General features: G+C 45.7%; 1 protein-coding gene across 1 annotated transcript in view; it reads right to left on the bottom strand.

Moving 5' to 3' along the window:
* The window catches only part of CELSR1 (cadherin EGF LAG seven-pass G-type receptor 1), a 258104-nt gene extending 235217 nt beyond the window's left edge, over nucleotides 1-22887 (bottom strand). Inside the window, exon 1 of the mRNA XM_074942418.1 lies at nucleotides 19164-22887. Coding sequence (XP_074798519.1) covers nucleotides 19164-22887 — 3724 coding nt within the window. The remainder of the gene's footprint in view (nucleotides 1-19163) is intronic.
* Nucleotides 22888-25577: the final 2690 nt, after the last annotated feature.

Genomic DNA, 25577 nt, shown 5'->3' with positions numbered 1-25577 from the left:
AACAGAGGGCCCTGTCTTTCATCAGGGTGGGGTCTGTGATTTCACCTCCTAGTAACAGAGGGTCAGGTCCCATGAATCTATACACATCTCAGGAGACGTGTAGGAGGCAATGTGAATCTTTTCAGATGGCCCAAGTCTTCCATCTGTCACCTGGCCCTGTAGGGAAGGGCAAACCCACATATAAAATATACAGAGACTGAATACACACAAATGAAAAAGACAGGAGTGTGGGAGACAGGGACAGGCAAAAGGGGGAAAGGGCGAAAGTGAAACCTGCCTGAACTTCCAGAGGCAAGGGTGAAGGGGAATGAGAGAGCAGGATTGCTTGCTGCAATCAATAGAATTGGAAGTACCCACTTTAGCAGACAACAGCTAACAAGCGTAAATGCTCCAGCATCAAAAAAACCATCAGCAGGGCTCCAGGGCAGTCCAGCATGCTGCCATCCCATATCTACCCATCTTTCATGGGCTTTTGGTTACCAGTATCTGTGGTTACTAATTAAGTGTATTACAGTAGCACCTCGGGGCCCCAATCAGGAATCCACTGTGGTAAGTCCCACAGAAACATGTAGTAACAAGGCAAACCCTGTCCCAGCCAGGTCCCCGACTCTGCATTGAGTTGTATGCCTGGGGAAGGGTAAGCACATGCCGAATGCATTGCAGAAACAGGTCAACACAGAATTGCCTACATTAACAACAAGATAAAACAGGTGGGGAAATAAACAAATGACGGGGGGAAAGAAGGATGAGGTAGCAGTAAACTAGCATATTTTTGCATAATAAGCAGGAGTCTCAGTTAGCCACCTGCCTGGCAACATTTTCAGTCCTGGATGGTTAGGGATATATGTATTGTACTTTCCTTAAAAATTACAAATGCAAATTCAAACCATGGCATCAGCATCTTGGATTAGTTAGTTCCTGACCTCTAGTCATTCTAAGTAACAGATGAAGATTACAGTAGGAGGCATCCTCAAATGATACTTGCAAGTACTGCCCAAGTATCAATACCCAAACCAGAATTTTAGATTTATAATCTGAATGTGGAAAGCTGTCTGATACTGCTATTAAGTAGTCATCTCACCTTTAAGTAATAAGAAGTCAATCTATATTTTAAACCAGTATGTTAGCCCTTGAAAATTAATCCTCTTCTGATTAACAATCGGTGTCTAAAATGAAAATGAATTTGAGCAAACCAGCAGCTTTTGTGTATGCTAGAAATTTAAGATGAGGGAATTAAATTAGCAAACAATTACCTGCCCGATGGTGAGCTCACCACATAGAGCAGATGTACCATTACGTTCTACTGAGTCAAAAGAATAGTAAAAAAAAAAAGGGGCCAACTTCTAGGATATACATGCCCATTTACGGTAGACATATTCCTAACAGCCTCAGATTAGTCAATGTTAAATACACACTGTGGTATGAATTCAAATCACCTTCTTCCTCTTTTCAATGACTTCTGTTTCTACATATTGCATATTTATTTGTTCATTTCCAAGATGGTTTCACTGAGCCACTATTGACAAGAGATCTGTAACTTCTTTACAGTATGTGTCATGATAACCTACCAACTCAGGCATCAGCATGAGCATTGCTGGAAAAGCCACACGCTCTAAGAAACAAGCAACAACATGCAGGTAATTACTGGTGGGTCTATCATCCTGACAACACTACACTGAGGAGGAGGATTAAGAGTAGGTGAAGATATGTTAAATTCTAGTTGTTGAACAGTTCATTAGGCAGATCCTATGAATCCTTTTGTAAGGGACCCTTTAATCCACATGTAAAGTCATGAGACTCACTCAAATAGACATACAAATAAATACCCGTAGGCAAATGGGGGAGAGAGGGGGAGAGAATCCATTTTAACACAATGAAAATGCCCAAGATAACCCCAGTGGGCTGGGTAGAAAAGAAAGGCTTTGAAGAGGAGTTGTAGAAGAGAACAAGCTTTGTTTACATCCCGACTTTGCACTGAAATAACTAAACTGGTATTAGTTCCTTCCTTTTGCTATTTCCATGCATGTGTGTGTGAAGACCAGCCCTTAGACTCTGAAAAGATCTTAGTGCCCAGGCTTGAAAAGAGCTAAAACGCCTTTTGTTAGGGGTGCCAAGCAGGCAGCACTGGCAGCAGTTAAACCCGTGCCCTGTGTTGTCTGGAGGCTGGAGGACATGTGGTATATTTCTGTCTAAAACATGCTCATCATTGCTTTAGTCAGCTTGTGACATAGCCTTCACATTATTTTAAAAAAAGTAAAAACCCAGCAAGTTAACTTTGAAAAATTGCACTCGATGTATTAAATTGCCTCCTGCAGAGTCGTAACAGAACCCAGTCGGGGAAATGCTAAAGATTCCACAAGGGTTAGCTGTGACCCGTCTGGATACCAGCGTTAACTCCGTCAGTTAGTACTGCTCAACAGGAATAAGGGTGGCAGAACCTGGAATCAATGCAAGGAGAGGGAACAACCTACAAACCCTACAGAACCACCACTGCTCCTGCCCACATGGCAAGACTTGTTGCCATTGGCTGCTCCTCAGTCTCTGAAGTAGCTCTCTCTCCCCCTCTCCAAGGTAGTAGATAAAAAGCCATGGAGGGGCTTTAATGTTAAGTTCCTTTGTGTAGCAGCGTTAACTCTAATGAAGATTTCTAATCAGAAATCCGTCAGGTCCCTAAGGGTGGAGCTGCAAAGAGAAGGTGCTAGACTCTGCTCTGCAGTCACAATTCTGCGATATAACTCCTGTTGTACCCCCTTCCACAATCTCCACCTTAATTCTAGCTAGTTTTGTTCCCCCTGCAAATGACTGAAAGCAACAGGCCCTGTGAGAATGTCTACACTAGGAAAGGGACCCAGTGTTAACAAAGGTTGTTAACAATGGGTCCTCCCTCCTTCAAATGGTGTTGAAATATTCTGTCCAGATGGAGCCAAATCATTTCCAAGTGTACAAGAGATCTGGTGGAAGTGATCTCTCTCACGCTTTCTTAACTGTGTTGAAAACAGACTGGCCCTGTATAGATTTCTCTGTACTTGATAAGGATAATGTGTTCAGTGCTCATGATGTAGGCAGTATAAGATTTAACATGTCCTTAACTTTGTACTGCCTTGTTTTTTTAATGCTTGGGATTTGTAAATGCAGGAATAGGTAAGAAGACTGTTGTAACTTAGCAGTTTTAACTGGCTGTTTAGATAAAGTTAAAACCACTTAATTTCCATAGTGTAGATGAATCCTATCTGTCCAATTGTTTTTCTTTAACTACAATGACAACTTTTATGAAATCTTTTAAAAGAATTCCCTTCCTATGGGGCAATACCAATTTTCCCCCTAAAAGTGTTTCCCCCTCCCCCCCCATGGAGTGATGAACTCTTAACAAAACTGAAAAATGAGTTATAAACCAACAAAAAAACCACCTAAACATTGTTTTAAAAAAACCCAGAAACTCCAAACAACCAAAAAATTCACAGAACTAACAGGACACTGGCAAACCCCCCTTCTGTATGTTACAGTCCTTTCCCCCGCCCTTTCTCTAACTTGTCTGTTTAGACTGTAAGCACAGGCGCCGCCGGCTTCTCCTGAGCCCCTGGGGTGCTCAACCCCCCAGGCCCTGTCCCAACCTGCCCCCGTCCCCCAAATCCCAGCTCCCTTCCTGCCCCCGCTCTTCCCCAGACCCTGCCCCACCCCTTCCCATCTCCACCCCTCCTCTTCCTGCCCAGTTCAGCCCCCTCCCTCAAGCATGCCCCATCCCCACTTCTCCCCCAGTGCCTCCTGCATGCCGCGAAACAGCAGATCGTAGTGGATCAGAGACGCTGAGAGGGAGGGGGAGGGGTTGATCAGCGGGGCTCCCAACGGACGGGAGGCACTGGGAGGGGGGGAAGCTGGCTGCCAGTGGGTGCTAAGTACCCGCTAATTTTTTTCCGTGGGTGCTCCAGCCCCACGAAGTCAGTATCTATGACTGTAAGCTCTTTGGGGAAGAGGTCATCTTTTACTCTATATTTGTACGGTACTTGGCACAATGTTGCTACTGCAAAATAATAATTATTAGAAATGTGGACAGAACTTTCTCTCCTGGAATCTCCACAACTATATGTACACGATGAGCCAAATTCTGACCTTGGGTTCTCTACTGTAATTGATAGGAACCCCACTGAAGTCAACAAATGCCCATGAAGGCTGGGCCTGTATTTACACACACACCCCTGACATACAACAGGAATGTACTAGATGAACAGGAAATCTCTATAATAGGCCTTAATATTTTCCATGCTGTTTCCATTCTCTTTGTTGATGAGTTTTGGAAACTTTCACCACATCAAGAAATACATGTTAGGATTTTCCATTCCTGGAAAGAGAGAGGTCCTAAAAAGAAAGCAAACAACATAAATACGCCACCAGCCACAGAAATATCAAGTGGCAAACATGCGGCTATTCTAATCTGCACCTCAACAAGGCTATTTCTGTGAGTAAGGCTTTCCAGGACTGAGCCCCCTAAGTCAACGTATTTCACACTCTGCCTTATTTAGTCTAACTGCAAGATAGTCTTGAAAAACAGAAAAAGGCAACAGAATGCCACCAACTCATGCAAATGGAAAAAGGTATGTTTCTTATACAGGTGTCAATGTAACCAGAATACTATACAGCCTTAAATCCAAGAAAAATACCATAATCATAGAAATCAGTCCAGAATAATTATCAACAGGATAAAAGCTATTAGAGATGCTATGGAAATTTGTTAGAAAGGGTCCTTAGAACTTAGTCACACATCAAACCCTATTTATTCTCCAACAATCCCCCCCAGGGAATTACTACTGGTGTTTTAAAAATTATGGCTGGGACTAACAAAGGGAGTTAGCAAAAAGAAAAGGAGGACTTGTGGCACCTTAGAGACTAACCAATTTATTTGAGCATAAGCTTTCGTGAGCTACAACTCACTTCATCGGATGCATACCCAAACTCAGTGGGATTTTGGCACTTAACTCCCATTTGTGCCTTTGGAAATCTCTCCCTACATTCCTTGTTTTAAAAAAGTAGTGTAACTGTAGCACATGTTAGAAGAAAGTCACAGGGGCTTGTGAAGGGACAGTGTATGAACCACCATGGGGAGGAGATATGACCTTGGCTCCCCCTTGCTCCAGGAGGGAATAGCCTGTGACAGCCCTTTCCCAGAAGTCATTTACTTCTCTCTTGGTGGCTCAGCAGCTAGACTGTGCACTGGAAGGTCAGAGCCCAGGCTTCTCCCCCTTCCCACCCCTTTCTTACAGTGAGGAGGAAGGAGTAATAAAGGAGCTGGGGTCCACTTTTCCCCAACCCAAGCTCCGTAGAGATCATGCAAGAACATGGGGAGGGTCCCCCTTTATGCCCCTGAGTGGTTGCAGAAGTCTGGGCCACGATCTGGTGCTTAATAACCCAAAGTTATTGTTTCTGCCTTTACTGGGCAGCAACATAATCTTCATACTGTGATTCTTCCTTCACTGTCACATCTCTTCCCCCCTTAAGAGACCTATCACACGGTGCTACTCACAAATACTAAATACACATAACAACCAATTCCTGAACAATCCATAAACTGAAATTTCTTCACAGACGTGATCCCACAATTACCACTCTAATCAGAAGTAATGTGTTAGAAATCCCTGCTTGTTTGCAAATAATTTGAAAACAGAAAAAGGGCTACATTTCTCAGACAAATCATTCACAATGAATCATTTTTCCAACTCTAACTACCACATCTGGTGTGACTTTCATCAGTGAAGTCCTATCTTTACCTCCCCCACCTCCATTTACAACTCTAGCCTCGTTTCTCCTACTCCCCTTCCTACCTCCTTTTATGGTGCACTGAGTACAATGTCAACACTTACAAAATGAACCACTGTTATACTGAGGGCAGTGTATTCACTGTGTAAAGCCATCTTAATTCCAACCTCCGTAAAACTGCTGAAGTGTCAGTCATTTTTCATTTCATGTCATATACAGGGATTCTCAAACTTTTTTTGTTGGGCCCCCCTTTGAAAATATTTCAGGCTGTAACGACCCCTGTGATAGCAAATTACTGTACATATTCATAGGTGCATTCTCATGGTATTGCCCCCCTTACTTCTGCACTGCTGCTGGCAGCCAGAGAATGGAGGCTGCTGTACCCCACCCTCAGCTCCCTCTACCCCAGCAATATTTTTTGTGATCTTGCAACCCCCCTGCACACACACAATAGCCTTGTGACCCCCTTTTGAGTCAGGACCCCCAGTTTGAGAAACACTGATCTAGAGGAACCCCCAACAACATGTAAATTCACATCCACATAAACTACGCAAACATTTACCACATGTTTAACTTTGAACTCTGGGATTGGGTGCAATGAGAATACTTATACGCATAAAGTTAAATGTTTGCAGAATTGAGGAATTAACCATTGTTAATATTTCATTTGCTGTGTCTCTGAATTTAAAAATGAAAAAGTCAGACACTCTTCACAGCACATCCGATTCACTGAAAGTTAATGAATCCTACAGTTGTTACCAGCTGCTCTTTCCCAACATAAACAGCACCTTTTTAATGTTAACACCAGCCAATTAAAAGTGTTCTTTTGACAACCGTATTCCATTAATGCCTATGTGTGTCTAAAGAGTCCATTACAGTAATGACAGGTTTCAGAGTAACAGCCGTGTTAGTCTGTATTCGCAAAAAGAAAAGGAGGACTTGTGGCACCTTAGAGACTAACAATTGGTTAGTCTCTAAGGTGCCACAAGTCCTCCTTTTCTCATTACAGTAATGTATCCAAATGGATAAAAAGAGCACTAAACCTCTGTAATCACAAGTAGCACAGACAAACTATTCCAATGCAATTCAACAATTCCAAATAACAACTGATGTCTTGCTAAACAGCAGAAATAGAGCACAAAACATGTAGGACTGAGATAGCCAGTTTACAGCCCTCATGAGAAAAGACCTCTGTATTTCATTTACAATTTTGACTAGGCTGACTTTTCACTCTATTTCTCGTATCTAAAAATGAGTGACTACACATATTTTATTCACCTCCTAGAGATTTACATGTCTGGCATTTTTTTTTTAATTTGGGGGAGTTGAGAGAACTGTAATATGCCATATACAGTAGAACCTCAGAGTTACGAACACCTTGGGAATGGAAGCGGTCTGTAACTCTGAACAAAATTACAGTGCTTGTATGAGGTAAACAGAAAAATACTATTTCTTTTGTTTTTTTACAGTGCAAATATTTGTAATAAAAAATAGAAAGTGTGCACTGTAGACTTTGTATTGTGTTGTAATTGAAATCAGTATATTTGAAAATGTAGAAAAATATCCAAAAATATTTATAATAAATTTAAATTGGAATTCCATAAACAACAGTGTGATTAAAACTGCAATTAATCACACTTTTTTTTTAATTTCACGATTAATTTTTTTAATCGTTTGACAGCCCTAGTTATACACTTTAGACTTTGTGGAGTGAGATTCAGAAATACAATTATATTGTGTTCAGTACATCTCAGTCAATGACCTATTCGTGTAAAAATGTCTTATTAAAGGAGTGTAGCAAAAATAATAGAGGTATGCAACACATAATGTATACATAGACATATAGACAGAAACAAATATCTTCAGTGTTGGTTACTTTTCACAGTTAACACTTTTCAAAAGGATTATGATAAATAGAGAAACGTTTACCTTCTCACCATTTTGTATGATCTGTTTCAATTGGCAAAAAGCTATTGCTGTCATTTTGCTTTAATATGTGTTTCCTTCCATTTAATTCCTGAATCTCATAGGAGTGGTATATTTTTGTTTCAATAGACAGGAAAACATTTACTGCTAGGAAAGCAAAATATTTCATGGAAACATATTGACAATATAATGCTGTATTGAGATAAAGGAACCTCTACTACTGAAAGGTAAAAACAACAACAACTTAGGCACAGTGACAGATAACTCACAGCTATAAACTAGCTGTTTTTTCGTTAATTGTGATCACCAGAAAAAAATACCCAAATAAAATGTTCACTTTTTAAAGAATAGTATGGTCCAGAGTTCGTCTGCTACTCTACACTTGTGAGCCGACAGACACTAAAACAAAAGGCACATACAATCATTTATAAGGTCCAAGTGTTCCCCTCGACTTCCCCAAGTGAAGTGGAACAAACAGCATGGGTTAGAAAGGGAAGACGGATGCACCAGTTCTACTGCATACTCCCCACTTTCTCCTGAACCCCTAGAATACCCTCCACAAGTGCTCCGTAAATAGGGAGGGGCCACTCTTTCTACAATTATCCTCTTAATCAACTCTGCGAGATTTCCAGAAGTAGGTCAATGCTGACCACCAGTTAATATCCCTTCCACCTCTTGGTGGCCTCCTGCCCTCCAAGGAAGTAGATGGGGAGGGCAGAGAATGGCAGCCAAAGATACTTCAGGACAACTACTCTTCCAGACACTCCTCCCCTAAAAAGAAAAGTTCCCCAAAACATCAGTCTATAGTCTGGAGAATGAAGTTTGCAACATTTCAGGAGTACATATGACCCATCATGCCTAGGTGTATAGCCAATGGAATACAGGGACCTTAAACTCTGATGTTCTTTGCTTGGGTGTTACTGACTTAGACCAATGTTTTCAAAATTGTCCTCCAATTTTGGGTGCTACAGTTTCTGTGTCCTCAAGTTGAACTGACTTGGGTCTGATTTCAGGAGGGGCTGAGCACCCAAAACCCCAAGTGAAGTCAATGAGAGATGACAATCTCAGTACCTCTGAAAAATCAGGCCACGCTGTTTAAAACTGAGCACCCAAAACTGATCCACCAAAATTAGAAGGCGCTTTTGAAAATTTGGCTGTTAAAGGTAGATTGTGTTAATAGCAGCCACTGGCCAGTAGGAGAGGTTCAGAGGAAAGATAGAAACATTGGGAAGTATTTTTCTCACAAACAGCAACTACTACAGCCTGTGCACTCCCCTCACGGCTGGCAGTGAAGATGTATGGTGTGGAGTGTGACATTACACCCCCTATTCTTCACAGAAATATTGTTATGATATGAATATGACATAACTAAGATGTGTTTTATGCAAGATGGGTCATGTGAGATATCACTGAAAAGGTCATGATTTACTGAATGTGTTTATCCAATTTGTATGCATGTATCATTCCTGTATCTAAAGTTAGGAATATTATCCATGTAAACAATTACCCACACAGTTGTATGTGCTTGGGAAACGCCCACCAGAGAGTAAACAATCAACCTTAATGGGCCATTAGGAAAAGATAATGAGTCTTCAAAGATGTGGATCCCGCATCTTCCCAGGAGTTCTTTCCTGTGGACCTTGCAAATAAACCTTGTCTCATGATTGTCCTGACACTACAAGGTCATGTGATAACATAATCTGGTACAAAACACTGCTGGTACTTTTCCACTGGAAATAAAGGCTTCCTGCCTTACGTAAATTCTATTTAAGGATGGGAAGCAAGGCAATCTGGGCTCTCCATTTGCCTCCCCACCCGAGATGGAAGACAGCTGAAAGATCCTGAAGAAAGCAAGGAATTAAGCTAGGGGAAGGCAAGGGCTGAATCCAGGCTGAGAACAGGGGTTTAGCCTGTAAAGAGATATAACTAGAACTCTGAGCAGCAGAAACTCTGCAACCCACCTAAACAACATTTAGGGTGAGAAATTACTAATCTGTGTAATCTGTTTCTTTAGTGTATTAAGATTAGTTTGCGTGTTTTGTTTTATTTGCTCAGTAATCTGCTTTGTTCTGTTTGCCGTTCCTTATAATCACTTAAAATTTACCTTTTGTAGTTAATAAATTTATTTCTTGTTTATAACATAACCCAGTTTGTGCAATTCATATGGGGGGGGAGGGGGAAGAAGCTTGCATATCTCTTTCCACATTGAGGGAGAGAGTGAATATTTATGAGCTTGCACTGTGCAGATCTTTCTATACAGTGCAAGACAATATTATTTTGGGTTTATACCCCAAAGGAGGTGTGCATGTGAGGGCTAGGCAATCCCCGAGCTGATTCCTCCCACATAGAGCTGATCTCAATGTCCATTTGCAGCTGGGTGTGCCCCTACCTCTATGTGTGCTGCAGAAGGCTTGAGGGCCTGGCACAGCGGAACAGGGTAAGGCAACCCACGCTGGTGGAACAGAAGGAACCAGTGGGACCCCAGCACATCAGGTGGCACCGGATGGGGGGCTCAACCCATCACATGGTGGGACAGATCATAGCCCCATGGAGTGTCTCTTGTCATTATGCAGTCAGGTAGAGCTTTGGGGCAGGAACCATTTGTATCCCTTCCTGTTTGTATACTTCTCAGCAAAAATGAAGTGCCAATCCTGATTAGGCCATTTGGACACTACCACATTTTAAATAAATAATTATGATGATTCCTCCATCATTTGAGTAACGTAAACTTCCTACAACTCTGAGTTAGAAGACTTTATCTTCTAACACACAGCCAAAAGTAAGAATTACGGACTATAATCATGCAGCTGTCTTTCATAGACAAACACAACTTGTTCCCTAGTCTTTTTTAGTCTTCAGATTATTGCTGTTTCTCAGATTACTTTACCATGGGATGTGCCAGCTATTGCACTTTCAGAGCTTTTCAAGACCAACAAGAATGTTTCAATTCTAAATTACAGTTTTAGGATATTCCCACTACAAAGTGGGTTCTGCGTCCACATGATCGTTTTGTAAGAAACCTGATGTGTCTGTACATCTTTTCCAAGCATCATGATAGGAATGGGGAGCATCAAAGGTCATTCATTCATAAGTACACTGTAATCTTGTAATTGTATATAACCTGCTGGGATGTCATGGCCAACGATGTTCTACACTTACAGAATTTACTTCCCTAGTGGCTACAGGGAGGTCGCAGCAAGCAGTTCATGTGTTACTCCTTCCTTTGTTGATACCTGAAACCAGACCTTTTCCCCAAGCTACCAGTAACTTTGTGAATGATTGAAATGAAAGCAAGTTCTTGCAAAAAGGCAGAAACATCACTCATAAAAGAACTGGTTACTCTGCATAGCTGAAACAAAAAAAACAAAAAAACCCCTCAAGCCCTCTTCATCTCTGTAGGGCCTGATCCCAGATCACTGAAGTTACTGGCACAATTCTTCATGAATCTAATAAAGCAAAATCAGCCATAAAATAGAGATGCAAAACCCCAAAGATGTACACAGTCTACACTTCCATAAAGCAATGAAACACCGGACCTCATCACTTGGGGTCAGATCATGCATTCTTTGCAAACCAAAAATGACCTTGCAAAGTTTTCCCCCAATTCCTCCTGTTGTATTTCCATGCCTTTTGTTCTTTTAACCTCAAACCCTGCTAAAAATATCATAGGTGTTTATACAGTACTTATCACTGTAGTATCTGCCCTCTGTCCATGAGGAAACGGCAGCCCTAACTTCACCAATATGCAAATAATACACAACAAGGTGCACAACCTTCTGTTCTATTTGTATAGAAAGTGACCAAACTGGTAATGGGGTAACATTGGCATAATGACTTTTTAACTACAATAATAAAAATTATCCCTTGACGATCACTGAGTTAGAATAAACGTTTATTGCACCACTACATGAGTCTTATCTTAATTTGGGTTTGTTGGTGTTATACTGACTTCATTAAATCCCACTTTAATATCTAACATAAGGTCAGAAGAACATAAAAGGAAATACTGTTAGCTCACATACTCAGTGGTTTATTTAAAGCACATAATTGAAAACAAACTTTAAGCACTGCCTTCTTTAAACATAACTATAAAATGCCAGCAATAACAACAACTTGATATATAATTTAATTGCTCTTATCTGCTATAAAGACAATGGTAAAGAAAACCACACTGAAGTTCCTTACTTCTACATTTCATCACAATTATAACTATGGCTGCATGTCTGTCACAGGGGTCACCGAAGTCATGGATTCTGTGACTTTCTGTGATCTCTGTGACTTCTGCAGCAGCTTCTGCTGGCTCCCTGGGACAGCAGCAGTTTGAGTGTGTGGGAGGGGGCTCAGGGCTGGGGCACGGGATTGGGGTACAGGGCGGCACTTACCTGGTGGGGGGCTCCCTGGCTTGTCCCTGCAGCTCCTAGTCAAAGTGGCCAGGGGGTTCTACACACTGCCTGCGCATGCTGCCCCCACAGCTCCCATTGGCTGCGGTTCCCAACCAATGGGAGATGCAGAGCCAGTGCTTGTGGCGGGAGCAGCGTGCAGAGCTCCCCTGACCACACCTCCCCTAGGAGCTGCAGGGACATGCCGGTCGGAGCCAGGTAGGGAGCCTCCCAGCCCTGCCAACCCTCCCCCTCGCCAGCACCAGCAGGGATCCTGGGCCACACACACACACACACACACCCAAAACCCACGGTGCCCTGCCCCAAGTTTTAGTTATGGGTATATAGGAAAAGTAATGGACGGGTCACAGGCCGTGAATTTTTGTTTACTGCCCTGTGACCTGTCCATGACTTTTACTAAAAATACCCGTGACTAAAACGTAGCCTTAATTATAACAAAACTCATTTACAATTAAAGTGTAGGTGATGTGCAAAATTAGTAGTAAATTAGATGCACGGTATGTTAAGAAACGTATGTACTGAATTTAGGTATTTGCTTTCAATATTGAAAAATAGTATTTTAGGTTCCAATCCTGCAATTTGCATTGGACAGGTAGACTAGGGCTCCTGTCAGAGACCTGTTAACCAAGGTGGGTTCCACAAAGGCACAGCATTCCACCTGCACACTGTAAATTGCAGGATCAGGGTCTTAGCTACATTGGCAATGAACTGAGGTCCACACGAAATAATTCACAGTTATCTCCATCTAGGTCTTTTTAGAACACTTATCACCATGATACCAAGCACGTAATGGAAAACAATTTACAAAAAATTATTCACTTCTGGTAAAAGCACCTATGTGATTGAAGAGTCAAAGCCCCATTTTCAAAAGTGACTTAGGCACACAGGAGCCTAACTCTCACTGAAAGCCATTGGAATTTAGGCTTCTAAATTACTTTTGAAAATAGGACGATGGCTCCTGTTTTAGGTGTTTTTGAAAATTTGACCCTAAACTTCAACCTCAAGTTTTGAAAAGGATTATAAATGGAATTTTGCAAAAGAAAAAGTCCTACAATACTCCCTCTAATTTACAAATTAATTTTTGATTCAGCTATCTTTGCTTTCCACTTTCTACGACCTATCAGAAAGTTTCTCCCACTTTCCCGAAGTGATGATTTTGTTTCTACTAATGTTACCAAATGGCAGCACCAATAACCACCAAAAAAATAAAATGGCAATAATTTCAAAGTGAGTGATGATCAGAACAGATTAGAAATAATCCAACTAATCATAATGAAAAGAAAAATCAACTGGTGCAAAATGACTGCTGGCATTTAATTTTTTTACTTAGGGTTCTCTATTTTTTCCAATAGTCCTGTTTTTTTCCAGAAGAATCATCACAGGTTTACTAGGGAAACAGTTTCAAATAACATTTATCAAACTTAAATTCACCTATCACCAACAAGAAGAAAAGTTTATCAGAACAAGCAGCTGAAAGTCCCATAAACCTTGTTATTTTTATCCAGTTTCCATGTTTCCTGTCATCCCTGAGCGCTTAAATGATTGAATGCTTTTGGTAAAAATATTCAATCTTCATACCTTTAGATCTCTGCAACTGGAGTTAGCATCATGCTTAAATTTTGAAATATTTAAACTCTTAAAAGAGAAGTTACATACTGCAATGTTCTTTTGTCTTTTAAAAATATATTTTGAGGACATTTTCTCAGAATCTGCTATTAATACATTTTGGCAGTTTCAAGCCGATGTATCCCCAGAATTCAGAATCTAAAGTTATGTGTTCTGGGGACAGTGGGTTGAAAAAATAAAATATTATGATTTGGTTTTAAAACACTTTAGACACAAAACCAAGCCCTAAAAGTCTCCTTTGAAAAATACCTCCAAAAATCTCTACTGCAATCTGGAAAAAGAGATTTGATTAAAGAGGCACCCGCAAATGAGAGAGAGAAAAAAAAGAATCACACTTCTGCCTGAAAGAGTTTTTCTTTAAACTACTTTTTCTACAAGTAATATTTAAGACTGTTATGAGAGAGAAATGTGAGAATTTTTTTTCCCATTTATTTTGTGCATTTGACTACATTGGTGTACGGTTATTTTCATTATTTTACCTTTGTATTCATTATGCCCCGGCCCTGCAAATACAGGTACATATACTGAACATCACTGATGCAAGTTGTCCCACTGAGATCAATGGGAATACTCTTGATAATAAAGTTAAGTGTGGGCACAACTATTTGTGGGATCGGGCACTTAAAGTCCCATTGACTTCAACTGACAAGTGGATCCCTATGCAAGATTGGGGCCAGAATCAGTTTCCCACTCCTGTGTATTTTCCTTCCCACAGCCATAGGCGTGGAAACTAATGGTGTGGGATGGGGGTGAGGGGGTGCTGCAGAATCCCCAGATTTTACACGGGGTTCCAGCTGCCAGTGCTGCGCCTGGGGTCCTGGCTGCCAGCCCCGGCCCCCTTGCCCCTGTCTGCACTCCCCCACCCCCCACCCGAGACATGGCCCTGCTCCAGGCCCCAGCTCTGGCGGGTGGCGCAGGTAAAAAGTTTTGGGACCACTGCTTTTCAGTTTCGCTGACTTTCAACATCCCCACTACAAAAAGTGTTCCAGCACCGCTACCCACAGCACAAGAGGAAAAAAATATATATAATTTTTTAATACAGGACAATTGTACTATAAACCGTCAAAATTAGCAGGGGGAAATTAGGGGCAGATGCTTTATCTAGAACTACCTTTAACCCATTTTCACAAACTGACTAGACTGCAAGTTGACGGTGTCCCTTTAATTTTTGCTCATGTTGTTATAGGTGAAGAGAAAGAATATCAGCTCATAATCCTGATAATTTTACTAATTTCATGATTTTAACAACACTAAAGCAATTGCAGATTCTAAAATTCAAAACCCTCTAGATCCTCACAATGAAATCCAGACCCCATTGAACTTAATGGCAAAACTCCCATAACTTCAGTGGGGCGAATATTTCATCCCAACTATTCAAAAATTCACACCTTGTGATCCCACACACAGGCAAGGGAAATATAAGTCCAGACCACCCCTTCCTGCAGAAAAGTCCAGAGCAGGTGTAAAATAGAGGACAACTGTGAGATTTCTTTGCAAACTTTCCAGCAGTGGGGGCTGGGACAGGATTTCTTCCCATTTTCCTGCAGAATAAGCTGGGGCCCAGAGATCCACTGCTATCCTGGTTTCCCTGCCATTGGCCCATGCCCTGTGAAGGGAGGTTTCACGCATGGAGGGGAACAGCCCAAAGACTAATTTTCCTCTGCCTTTCACAAAGATTCCCTGCTCGTTGCCAGAGGAAAAGGTGTACATTAGTAACAGTCATCCACACAACCTCACCCCTGCTAGGCTTCCTCTCTGTGCACCTACCCCAGACTTTGTGGTGGGCTTTCAGAGGCATCCAGAGCGAGGAGAAACAGTGCCACAGCACAGGAAAATCCACACACAAAGGAATCCCTCTTTCTGAACTGTCTGGCCAGACTCTTAGGGCAGGTCTACATTACAGAGGGGATCCACGCTCTGAGATCGATCCACCGGCGGTTGATTTAGCAGGTCGAGTAAAGACCTGCCAAATCGACAGCAGATCGCTCTCCAGTCGACTTCTGTACTCTACCCCCGATGAGAAGAGAAAGGTGAGTCGCTGGGAGATTTTCTCCCGTCCGCCCCCCGCGGTGCAGACCCCGCGGTAACTCGACCGAAGGTAGGTCGACCCCAGCTACGTTATTGACGTAGCTGGAGTTGCGTAGCATAGGTCGACTTACCGCAGTAGTGTGGACATAGTCTCAGTATGGCTTCTGCAAATATCTGTGCTGTTGAAGGTGACCATGTTTTTAAATGAAGTGGGTCTCTCATTTTCAAATTTCACTAAATCAATCATTTCGTTTCCTGTTTTTTCCAGAGATTTTTTTGACAACTTTGGACTTTTGTTTGCGAAATAAAAACATGCATTTTGAAGTCAATTACAGATCAAATAAAAGAATGCTGTTTTATCCAAATGTCAAAGTTCCAAGTTAATGTAATTGTCTAGTACGGGGTGGCCAAACCCTGGCTTATGAGCTGCATGCAGCTCTTTTACAGTTAAAGTGCAGCTTGCAGAGCCTCCCCCGCCCCTCCCCATTCTCCACCTACCAGACTGGAGTGAGGGGAGCTCAGGACCTCTGCCTTGCAGCGGGGTGGTGGAGTATGGGCTTCAGTCCAATGGGGTGCACCTGGCCGGCTCGGGGCTGAAGCAGGAGTGGGAAGGACTGAGCCCAGGCAGGCAACCTGGCTCTCAAAATTCTGTTGTCATCTGCAGCTTGGAGAGTCAGTAAGTTTGGCTACCCCTGGTATAGTATGCCTCCTCTCATTTGTCTAAGACCTATCACATCTGATAAGCTTAATTTTTTATTTACACACACTTATCCACAGAGCCCTCGCAGCAAACCTCAGATGTAGCCCATGTCAGTAGGTGAAAACACGACTGCACAGCAGCAACAGCATTTCCGTATGTCCCCTAAGAGTCCATATACAGCTCAAACTCGCAAAGACTCTGACAGGACTTTTGCCTGCATCAGGTTTGCTTCCCTGGCCTGATAGGTAAATTAATGACCACCCAGCAGACACATTTTTCAGTTAACTACAGATAACAATGTTGAGTATTTCACTCCAAGGCTGTTCTTCTCTCCATTTCACTTGTTAAAGAAAACTGGAGAAAGTGGAGAGGTGAGAGTTTCCTAAATGGAATCACAAGTTCTGTAGACCTCTGCCCTCTTAAATACCTCTATGAAGCAATCTTTTCCCACACACAGAAAACTTTTCAAAAACAGTATCAAACTGACTTTGATGCCTGCCAAAATTACTTAAGAATGCTAACTGATGAAAACGCCTCTTTGAAATATCCCTGGTGGGGGTGCAGCTGTGATAGAGATAACAAGTTTTGAAAATTACAGAATATTAATATTAATTTTTAATATTATTCAGAGCTCACATTCTCACAAGATGTAATAACAGTGCATTACTCGTCATAGTTGTATTACATGAGACCTCATAAGGCAGCAGCTTAACTGTGCTCTAAGCAGAAAAAAGAAAAGGAGTACTTGTGGCACCTTAGAGACTAACCAGTTTATTTGAGCATGAGCTTTGCTATGCATCCGATGAAGTGAGCTGTAGCTCACGAAAGCTCATGCTCAAATAAACTGGTTAGTCTCTAAGGTGCCACAAGTACTCCTTTTCTTTTTTCTTTTTACGAATACAGACTAACACGGCTGTTACTCTGAAACCTGTGCTCTAAGCATTCATATTTTTATATCTATTTCACCCACTGAAATCTGCATAAATGGATGAAGACATTATTAGCATGAGAAAGGAATGCTATCATCTTCTACTTCTGTCCCATATGCTCTCCCCACCTAGCCCATTTTAATCACCTTTCCAGCCTTCTTGCTTTTTGTCCAGTTCTTTATCTCCTGCTGTTAGATAAGAAGCTACTGCTTTCTGTCACCTGGTTCAGGCTGATTGTGACCATGTAAATCACATGTATGCCTTATTTCAAACATGCAAGCCAATTGCCTGTTTCTCTGTAAGCTTTCAAAGAATGTGGAAGTAACAGTTATGAGCTATTTTACAAAAATAGTTCCCTTCTAGCATTTCGCATGAAACATGAACCCATCACCAGATGACACACACTAATAACCCCAGTGACTGGAGGTAACACCACTTTCCTTTACCCTGCAGCAAACAAAGACCCTGATCGTGCAAACCTGACAGAGCATAGTGCTATCTACCAGGAGGTCCCACTTATCCCAGTGACGCTACTAACAGTAGCAAGTGTTGCCACGATTGTGCTGTATTTAGATATCTGAATGATTTGTGTTAAGAAAAGATTTCATTGCACACACTTAGTACTTACATACCCTGTTTCACATAAAAGAATACAAATATTAGTGATAGGCTGCAGAGAAAATGTTGCTCATGATGGGCCTTTGAAGACAACAGGAGTTGCGCGGGATCAGGCCCATGATAAAGATAGCATAGTGGAATTTGGGGAGGAGATTAGTCATTGCATTACTGATGCACTGTATGTACCATAATTGCAAAGAGTAATTCCATAATAAACAAGAAACTGAGGAGAAAGTGCTCTTCTTTTCTATGGGGATTGTCTCTCAAGTTATTTAAAATACTGTATTGTAAAACAAAACAGTAACAATTTAGGACTTGCATCCATATGTCAATTCACTGTATAATTTAAAGCCACTACTAGCACAATAAATAAATTACTGTGACTGCATACTAGATTAGTTAAGCCTAAAAGACAAAAAAGAAAACTTTCAATACTTATTTTGGTGACACTGTGTGCCAACGAACATCCTCAGTTACACCAAAGCAACCCCACTGAAATTAACTGTGTTATACAGCTATAACTGACTGTTTTTGTAGGAGTCATTTTCTAAGGATGTAAACAAAAGGCAAAAATTTTGGTTGCTGGTGCAAATGGGTGATGCTCCACCAACTTTAGTAGAAAATATGACCTAAAATCTAAAGGAGATTTACCAGCCAACTTTCCCAGTATTCAAAAAGAAATAATCAAATCTTTTATCTTGCTGTTTAAAAAAAAAAATAGCAAACCCCCAACTCATATGTACAGTGCACCCACTAATTTTACTTTTCAGTGTTCTTATGTATAACTAATTATAGGAGTAAGCCGAAATATTCAATGTAAATCAATCAATGAGAGCTGTGCATTCTTGGCATCTTGAAAAATCAGGTCACTTATTAACTCTATGCATCCACATCTGAAAGTTTTAGCCTAAATAGCTAACTATGCCCAGGGAATATATTTTGCCCTCAACCTCTGTTTTTCCCTGTGATTCAAAATATCACTGGCTCAATACACCTCAACATACTATTCATGTCAGTCCACAGCACATAGCTCTGATACATTTTTGTGGCTCCTCTCCAGAAATTTCACAAATAAGCCACTGCGCCAGGAAATTAAAAGTTGTATACAGCATGTTGCTGCCTGTACCAGTATGCTGGTCCAATAAACAAAATTCTTATACATTATTATCCCCTGCCAAGTTTTCTTACCTGAAACTGACACTATCATAAGAGCCTCCAGGGGTCTGTTGTTGTCCAGATCTCGACTGAGTTTGAGTTCCCCAGTGGCAGAGTCCAACAGTAGCAGGTTCAACTCGTTGCCTTGAACAAAAGTGTAGGCCAGGCTGTCGGACACATCAGGGTCATAGGCTGGGATCTTGCCAATCACCCCAGAGGGGAAGCTGTTAGACTTGTTGGTCACATAGTTGTTGAAGAGGATCTGGAAGTCCTGCAGCACAGGTGCGTTGTCATTCTGATCCAACAGGCGAATGTGCACGGTGGCTCGGCTGACGAGAGGGGCTGAGGTGGCCTGCACCACAATCACATACTCCGTCCGGCTCTCATAATCCAGATCCACCAGGGCTGTGAGATCACCGTTGAGCAGGTCAAGCTGGAAGACCTCAGGGATGTTACCCTCCACAATCTGGTACATGATTTGTGCATTTGTCCCTTCGTCTGGGTCGGCCGCACTGATCCGTGCCACGATGGAGCCCACTGGGCTGTTCTCCTCCACAAAGATGTCAAACTCATCCTGTTCAAAGACAGGCGGGTTGTCATTGATGTCTAGCACGGTTACCTGGATATCCACAGAGGCTTTGAGAGGTGGGCTGCCTCTGTCCATGGCAAAGGCCCGCAGGCTGTAGACAGCCACGTTCTCACGATCTAGCTTGCGCAGCGTGCGTATCACTCCAGAAGTGGGCTCAATGTAAAAGTCTCCATCACCATCATCACCACCCTGGAAGGTGTAAAGGACGCGACCATTGAGGCCTGAGTCACGGTCGTTGGCAGACAGCTGAAGGACACTGGTGGAGAGTGGCACATCTTCAAAGACCGAGCCCTGGTAACGGTCACGCAGGAAGTGGGGGGCATTGTCATTGGCATCCAGGATAAGGATCTCCACGTAGGTGGTGTCAGATTTCTGAGGGATCCCATTGTCACGAGCTGTAATGGCCAACGTGTAAGAGGCCTGGTCCTCGTAGTCTAGCTCCATCAGGGTGGTGATAGTGCCCATGTCCGGGTCAATGCGGAATTGAGGAATGTTATCTTCCAAAATGTATGTGATCCTGGCATTTTCCCCTGTGTCTTCATCGGTGGCACCGATGGTCACAATAGAGGTGCCAATGGGCTTGTCCTCACTGATGCTCACTGTGTAATGGGAGCTCTGGAAGACCGGGCGGTGTGTGTTGGCATCGGTGACATTAATGAAGACCTGGACAGTGTCAAAGAGTGTACCATCTGACGCAGTAACTGTCAGCACGTACTGCCGCTCCTGCTTGTAATCCAGGGGCAAGGCCAGGGTGATCAGCCCACCCCCACTCTGGCTGGTGATGGCAAAGCGGTTCCTAGTGTTGCCACTGGTGATCTGGTAGGTCACTACACTGTTAATGTCCCTGTCTACTGCTATCAGGGTCAGGACACTGCTGCCCACTGCTGCATCCTCATTCAGCCTGAGCTGATAGACCTTCTCTGTGAAAGTCGGGTTGTTATCATTGACATCCAGAACCGTGATGGCCACACTGGCTGAGGAAGTCATGACAGGCACTCCATGGTCCCTAGCCTCTACCCCAAAGTGATAGTTCTCCACAGTCTCTCGGTCCAGCTCAGCTGACACTGTAATCCATCCAGTGCTGTTATTGATCTGGAATGGGAACCCAGACACCACGCCAGGAGATGGGGACAAGTCTATAAGGTTGTACTCCAGACGGGCATTATCTCCAGAATCAGCATCCACTGCCTGAACATGCAGCACCGAGTAGCCCAATGGCACGTTCTCCAGCACTGTGGCCTGGAAGGGGGTGCTGACAAAGATTGGGGCATTGTCATTCACATCCACCACTTGCACCGATACCATTCCACTAGAGTTAATCAGAGGGGGCCTGCCCCCATCCTGGGCTTTGATTCTCAGTGTGTACTCACGGATGGTCTCATAGTCCAGAGGATTGATCAGGTCGATGGCACCAGAGAAAGAGTGGATATAGAATTGGCCTTTGAGGTTGCCACTCACAATGCTGTAGTGCACCTGGGCATTGTTGCCCCGGTCCCGGTCAGTTGCTTGCACCTGCAGCACTTGGCTGTTCACCGGGGCATCCTCTGGCACCTGTACCAAGTAGCGCTTCTCACTGAATTGTGGGTAGTTGTCATTCTCATCCTCCACAGTGATGTGTACCGTAGCTGTGGCACTACGGGGACCTGGTTCCTTTCCTTGGTCATTGGCTTCTACCACCAGGTGATACTCAGAGACCTCCTCACGATCCACAGGGGCACAGGTCCTCACTACTCCAGAGCGTGGGTCGATCTCAAAGACGCCATCCCTGGCACCTGGCTCCAGCAGGCGGTAAAGCATGTTGGCGTTGGCCGGAGCATCCCCATCTGTGGCACGGATAGTCAGCACCTCGTAACCCACTTCCATGTTCTCCCGGATGGTCTCCCGGTACACAGGCTGCTCGAACACCGGCCCGTGGTCATTGGTGTCACTCACAGTCACAGTCAAGTACGTGGTGGCTGAGCGGCGGCGGGGGGAGCCCTGGTCACTCGCAGTCACCTTCAGCACATGGGTGTCCTTGGTCTCCCGGTCCAGGCTGCGCGTGGTAACCACGCTGCCCGTCTCCGGGTCGATGGAGAAGTAGTCATTGGAACGCTCGTCGAAGAGCGCCTCCATGGAATACACCAGCCGGCCGGCCTCCCCCTCGTCCGGGTCCTGGGCCCGCAGGGCGATCACCCGCGTACCCGCAGGCTCGTTCTCGGGGATGGAGACCTGGTAGCTGGGCAGCTGGAACTGCGGAGGGCTGTTCGCACTTCTCCTCCTCCGAGCCCCCTGGAGAGAACGATCCCAGCCGCCCCGCTCCTCTGTCCACAATCCCTGGGGCCCCAGCAGCAGGGTGGGCGCTTCCCCCTGCCCTGCACCCACCGCCCCTCTCTCCTCTCCCCTCGCACCCACGGGCTCCCGTTCCCCCCAAGTCCCCTCCTCCTTCCCAGCCCCTGCCCCGGCGGACAGGGCGCGCTCCAGCCCCAGCTGGAGGAGGATCTCCCCCCCTGTCCTCCTCAAGGCACAGACCAGCTGCAGAGGGGACTCCCCGGCGGGCTGCAGGCAGCACCGAGCCCTCCCCCCTGCCTCCTGCTCGCCGCAGCCCCGGGGGCGGTGGTCCGGGCACCTGCAGGCAGGGAAGCTGGTCAGGGCCATGAGGGCAGAGCGCAGGTCCCCGGCGGGCCCTGGGGGCAGGTGCCGGCTGGCTGCGGGGAAGCAGAGCGGGGCTGGGAGCTGCCCGGGGGACAGCCGGGCGGCGAGCCGGGGCCGCGCCTGGCCCCCGTTGCCTGCCCCCCGGTACCGGCGGGGGCAGCCCGGGCTGTGCACGTAGACTGCCAGGCGGAGCGAGAGCAGCGCCCCGGAGCGCTGGGCGGCGATGCGCACGTGGAGAGGCAGCGGGTTGCGCTCCAGCCGCGCGCAGCCTGGGGGGCTCGCCGGGCAGCCCCCGCCGGCCGTCCCGCTGCGCCTCAGCTGCCCCGCGGCCGTCACTTCCACCGCCTCCCGCACGCGGCGGGCCGTCAGCGCCTCGTCCACGCTGTACAGCCAGCCGGGCCCCAGGGAGACATCCAGCAGCAGGTCCCCGGCGCGCCCGGCGCCGCAGGAGAGGTACAGCTCCCAGCCCCCCGCGGGCACCAGCCGGCAGAGCAGAGCCAGCCACGAGAGCCAGGCGGCTGCGGGCACCGGCAGCATCTCCGAGTCTTAGGCGGCAGCAGCGATCCCAGCCAAAGGGCTCCTGCAAAATCCATCCACCCCCCTGGGCGGCTCATCCGCCCTCAGCCATGAGCAGCGGGGCCGGGGGACCCTGGCCTCGTCCTCCTCTGCCAGGCGGGGCCGCTCCCTCAGAGCCCCGCGGCGGGGAACATCGCTCGGGACCCGGCTGGAGAATTCCAACTTTTCCACCGTAAAGTTTAAAGTGAGTTCAAAATGGCTCCTCTCCTCCTCCCACTGCTGCTCCCGGCAGGGTGATTAGCATAAACCTGCTGCTTCAAAAACAATCGCACTCCTGCTGCCTGGTAGCCTCTCCCCGCCCGCAGCCCCCGTGGACCCGCTCCCCGCTCGCGGGACCCGCCTCGGCAGCGCACGCTGCCCTCCAGAAAGTGAATCGAGCAGGGGCCGGTGTAAATCCTCGCAGTGGCCGCGGCGACTCTGGGATCAGCGCTCGCCTCCCTCTCCAAGAGGCACAGTCCCCTGGAAACGCATCCCCTTCAGCCCGCTCCTACGCCCGAGCGGGGCTTCCCCTTTCCAGCTACTGCTCCTGGCTCTCGCGGCCGGGGCTGCTCCGCACGGGCAGCGGGAGTCCGTCCTGGGGAGCGGCTCGGAGAAGCTTTGTTGGCGTTAACAAAAGGCGCTCGATCTGGGGTGGCCGCGGAGTGACACCCGGCAGGGTCGCCTGGCTCGTGCCGCGGAGTTTGCTTGTGTCCGGCAGCAGCAACATGTGTGTTTAAAACCCTGGGGAAGTTGCCCAGAGATCAGCTCGCAGCGATTTCCTGCTGCTGCTTCTCTCTGCCTTTCCCCCCCTTGTATTGTTCCCGGAGAGCGATTGAAAGGTGCAGGGTGTTACTATCTCTATGGAGACCACAGGTCTCTAAAGCTGGCTCGGGGGAGAGAAGGCTGCAACCAGGGCCCGGGGCGGAGTTTCCTCCCTTTGCATTCAGTGCAGCTGCAACCTGAAGGGCGGAGGCGTGGCCGGAGCGGGTGCAAAAGATATAATGAGCCTGTGAGAGAGTAGCCGGTGGCGCTGGATGACTCTTCTGCGGCTTGTGGGGGTGCAGAGCTCTCTGCTGGCCCCGGGACACAAATACAGAGATCAGAGAGAGCCGGGCTGTTGGCACGCCCCGTGTGCCGACCGCTGACCTGCAGAAGAGACCTACTGACATTGGCTGTGCACGTGCTGGCTCCTAGTCTCCAGAGGCCAGGTGCAGCTCCCTCAGAGCATGGAGCTGTGAGAGCAACCTCGGCCTCACCTGCCTTCCAGCTGAACTCCAGTTGCCATCACATGCACTACAATAGCTTCCCTGCAGCATGCCCATAGGCAACATGCCTTGCTTTGGTGTGCTTTTGTTTGCAGGAAGCTGGTGCTTTTTTGTGCAGACCCCAATCTGAGAGCACAAGCAAAAAAATGAGAAGGACTATTCTTGGAGCTGTGCAGCTCAGAGTTTGCTCCCCGATCCTAGCTGTCATAAGGGCATTAGCATGCCTGCACTGACCTGTCCCCGTATCTATGGCATCTGTGAATATGAAAACATTTTATTAAGTTTTGTGTGCTGTGAGGGAAAAAAATCTTACTTCCAAATCGGTGTTCTCTTGTCCTTCATCTTTTTATTGCTTGGGAGACCTTCTCCACCTAGCCTATTGTGCAGGAGACAGCTGTAATGAGGGGGGTTGTCCATCAAAGAGTTGTGACCAACCTCTGTATGGGCTGGGCTGCATTGGGACATCTTGCTACACCCTCTAGGGATTGTAGGTAGTGATGGACAAAACAATCCCTTCGCTGCTGGAGTAATTGGAGCTAAACTTCTCCACGTGTTCACTGCAACAGCTAGAACAACTCCATTCTACAGGATGTGGGTTTGGTGATCAGTAAATGGTATGCATGGGTAGCGGGTATCAAAGGGCAGGGCAGGCTAAGCCTTCCCTACCCCAGGCCGTGGCTCTACCCATGTTCTACCTGAGGCCCTGCCTCTCTCCCCTGAAGCTGGCAGGGGCTCAGCTCCAGCCAACAGCCTGGAGCTCGGGTCTGCCAGCAGCCGGTGCTCAGGCCAGAGGCTTGGTCCAGCACTGGGGCTAGCCTGTGGCTCAGCCCGGCCAGTGGCTTGGGATGGCTGGGGCAGGGCTCCTCTGGCCACTGGGGGAAGGAGGCCTCAGGGTTCCCACTGTGTGGGGGGGGGGGTGCTGTGGTCAGAAGGGGGAGGGCTGGTGGGTTAGCCTCCCCGAAGGTTTGCCCCTGATGGTACGCTTTCATCTAAAGCAGTTCTGAACCAATGTCACAGTTGGATGGTAAAGAGCATTATGTCCCTGGAGGTGCCATCTTCAGATGAAGAATAAAACAAAGTTCCAGAACACCCTAAATATAATTTACTCCCAAAAAGATGTAAAGTATCTTTTATTGTAAATAAGAATCCAGGCCCTAAGAGAATAAGCAGATAATCTAGAAAACATGATGTGTTCTGAAGAAATGGAGTTTAATAAACATGCACTGGTACATGAAGAAAATGAGATATATTTGTTGGTCAGTTAGACAGTAATGTATTTGGTTTCTATGGTCCAATATTTGCCAAGTGTTAGACCATGACTCCTTGGTTTTGTGGTTCACCAGTGTATCATAATCATTCTGCAACATCTCTCTAAGCTATCCACTAGCTTGCTGCAATACTGTTTCT

This window comes from Natator depressus, chromosome 1 (genome assembly GCF_965152275.1).
Source record: "Natator depressus isolate rNatDep1 chromosome 1, rNatDep2.hap1, whole genome shotgun sequence".
Lineage (NCBI taxonomy): Eukaryota > Metazoa > Chordata > Testudines > Cheloniidae > Natator > Natator depressus.
The sequence above is the reverse complement of the archived record's forward strand: the minus strand, read 5'-3'. Positions and strand labels throughout refer to the sequence as shown.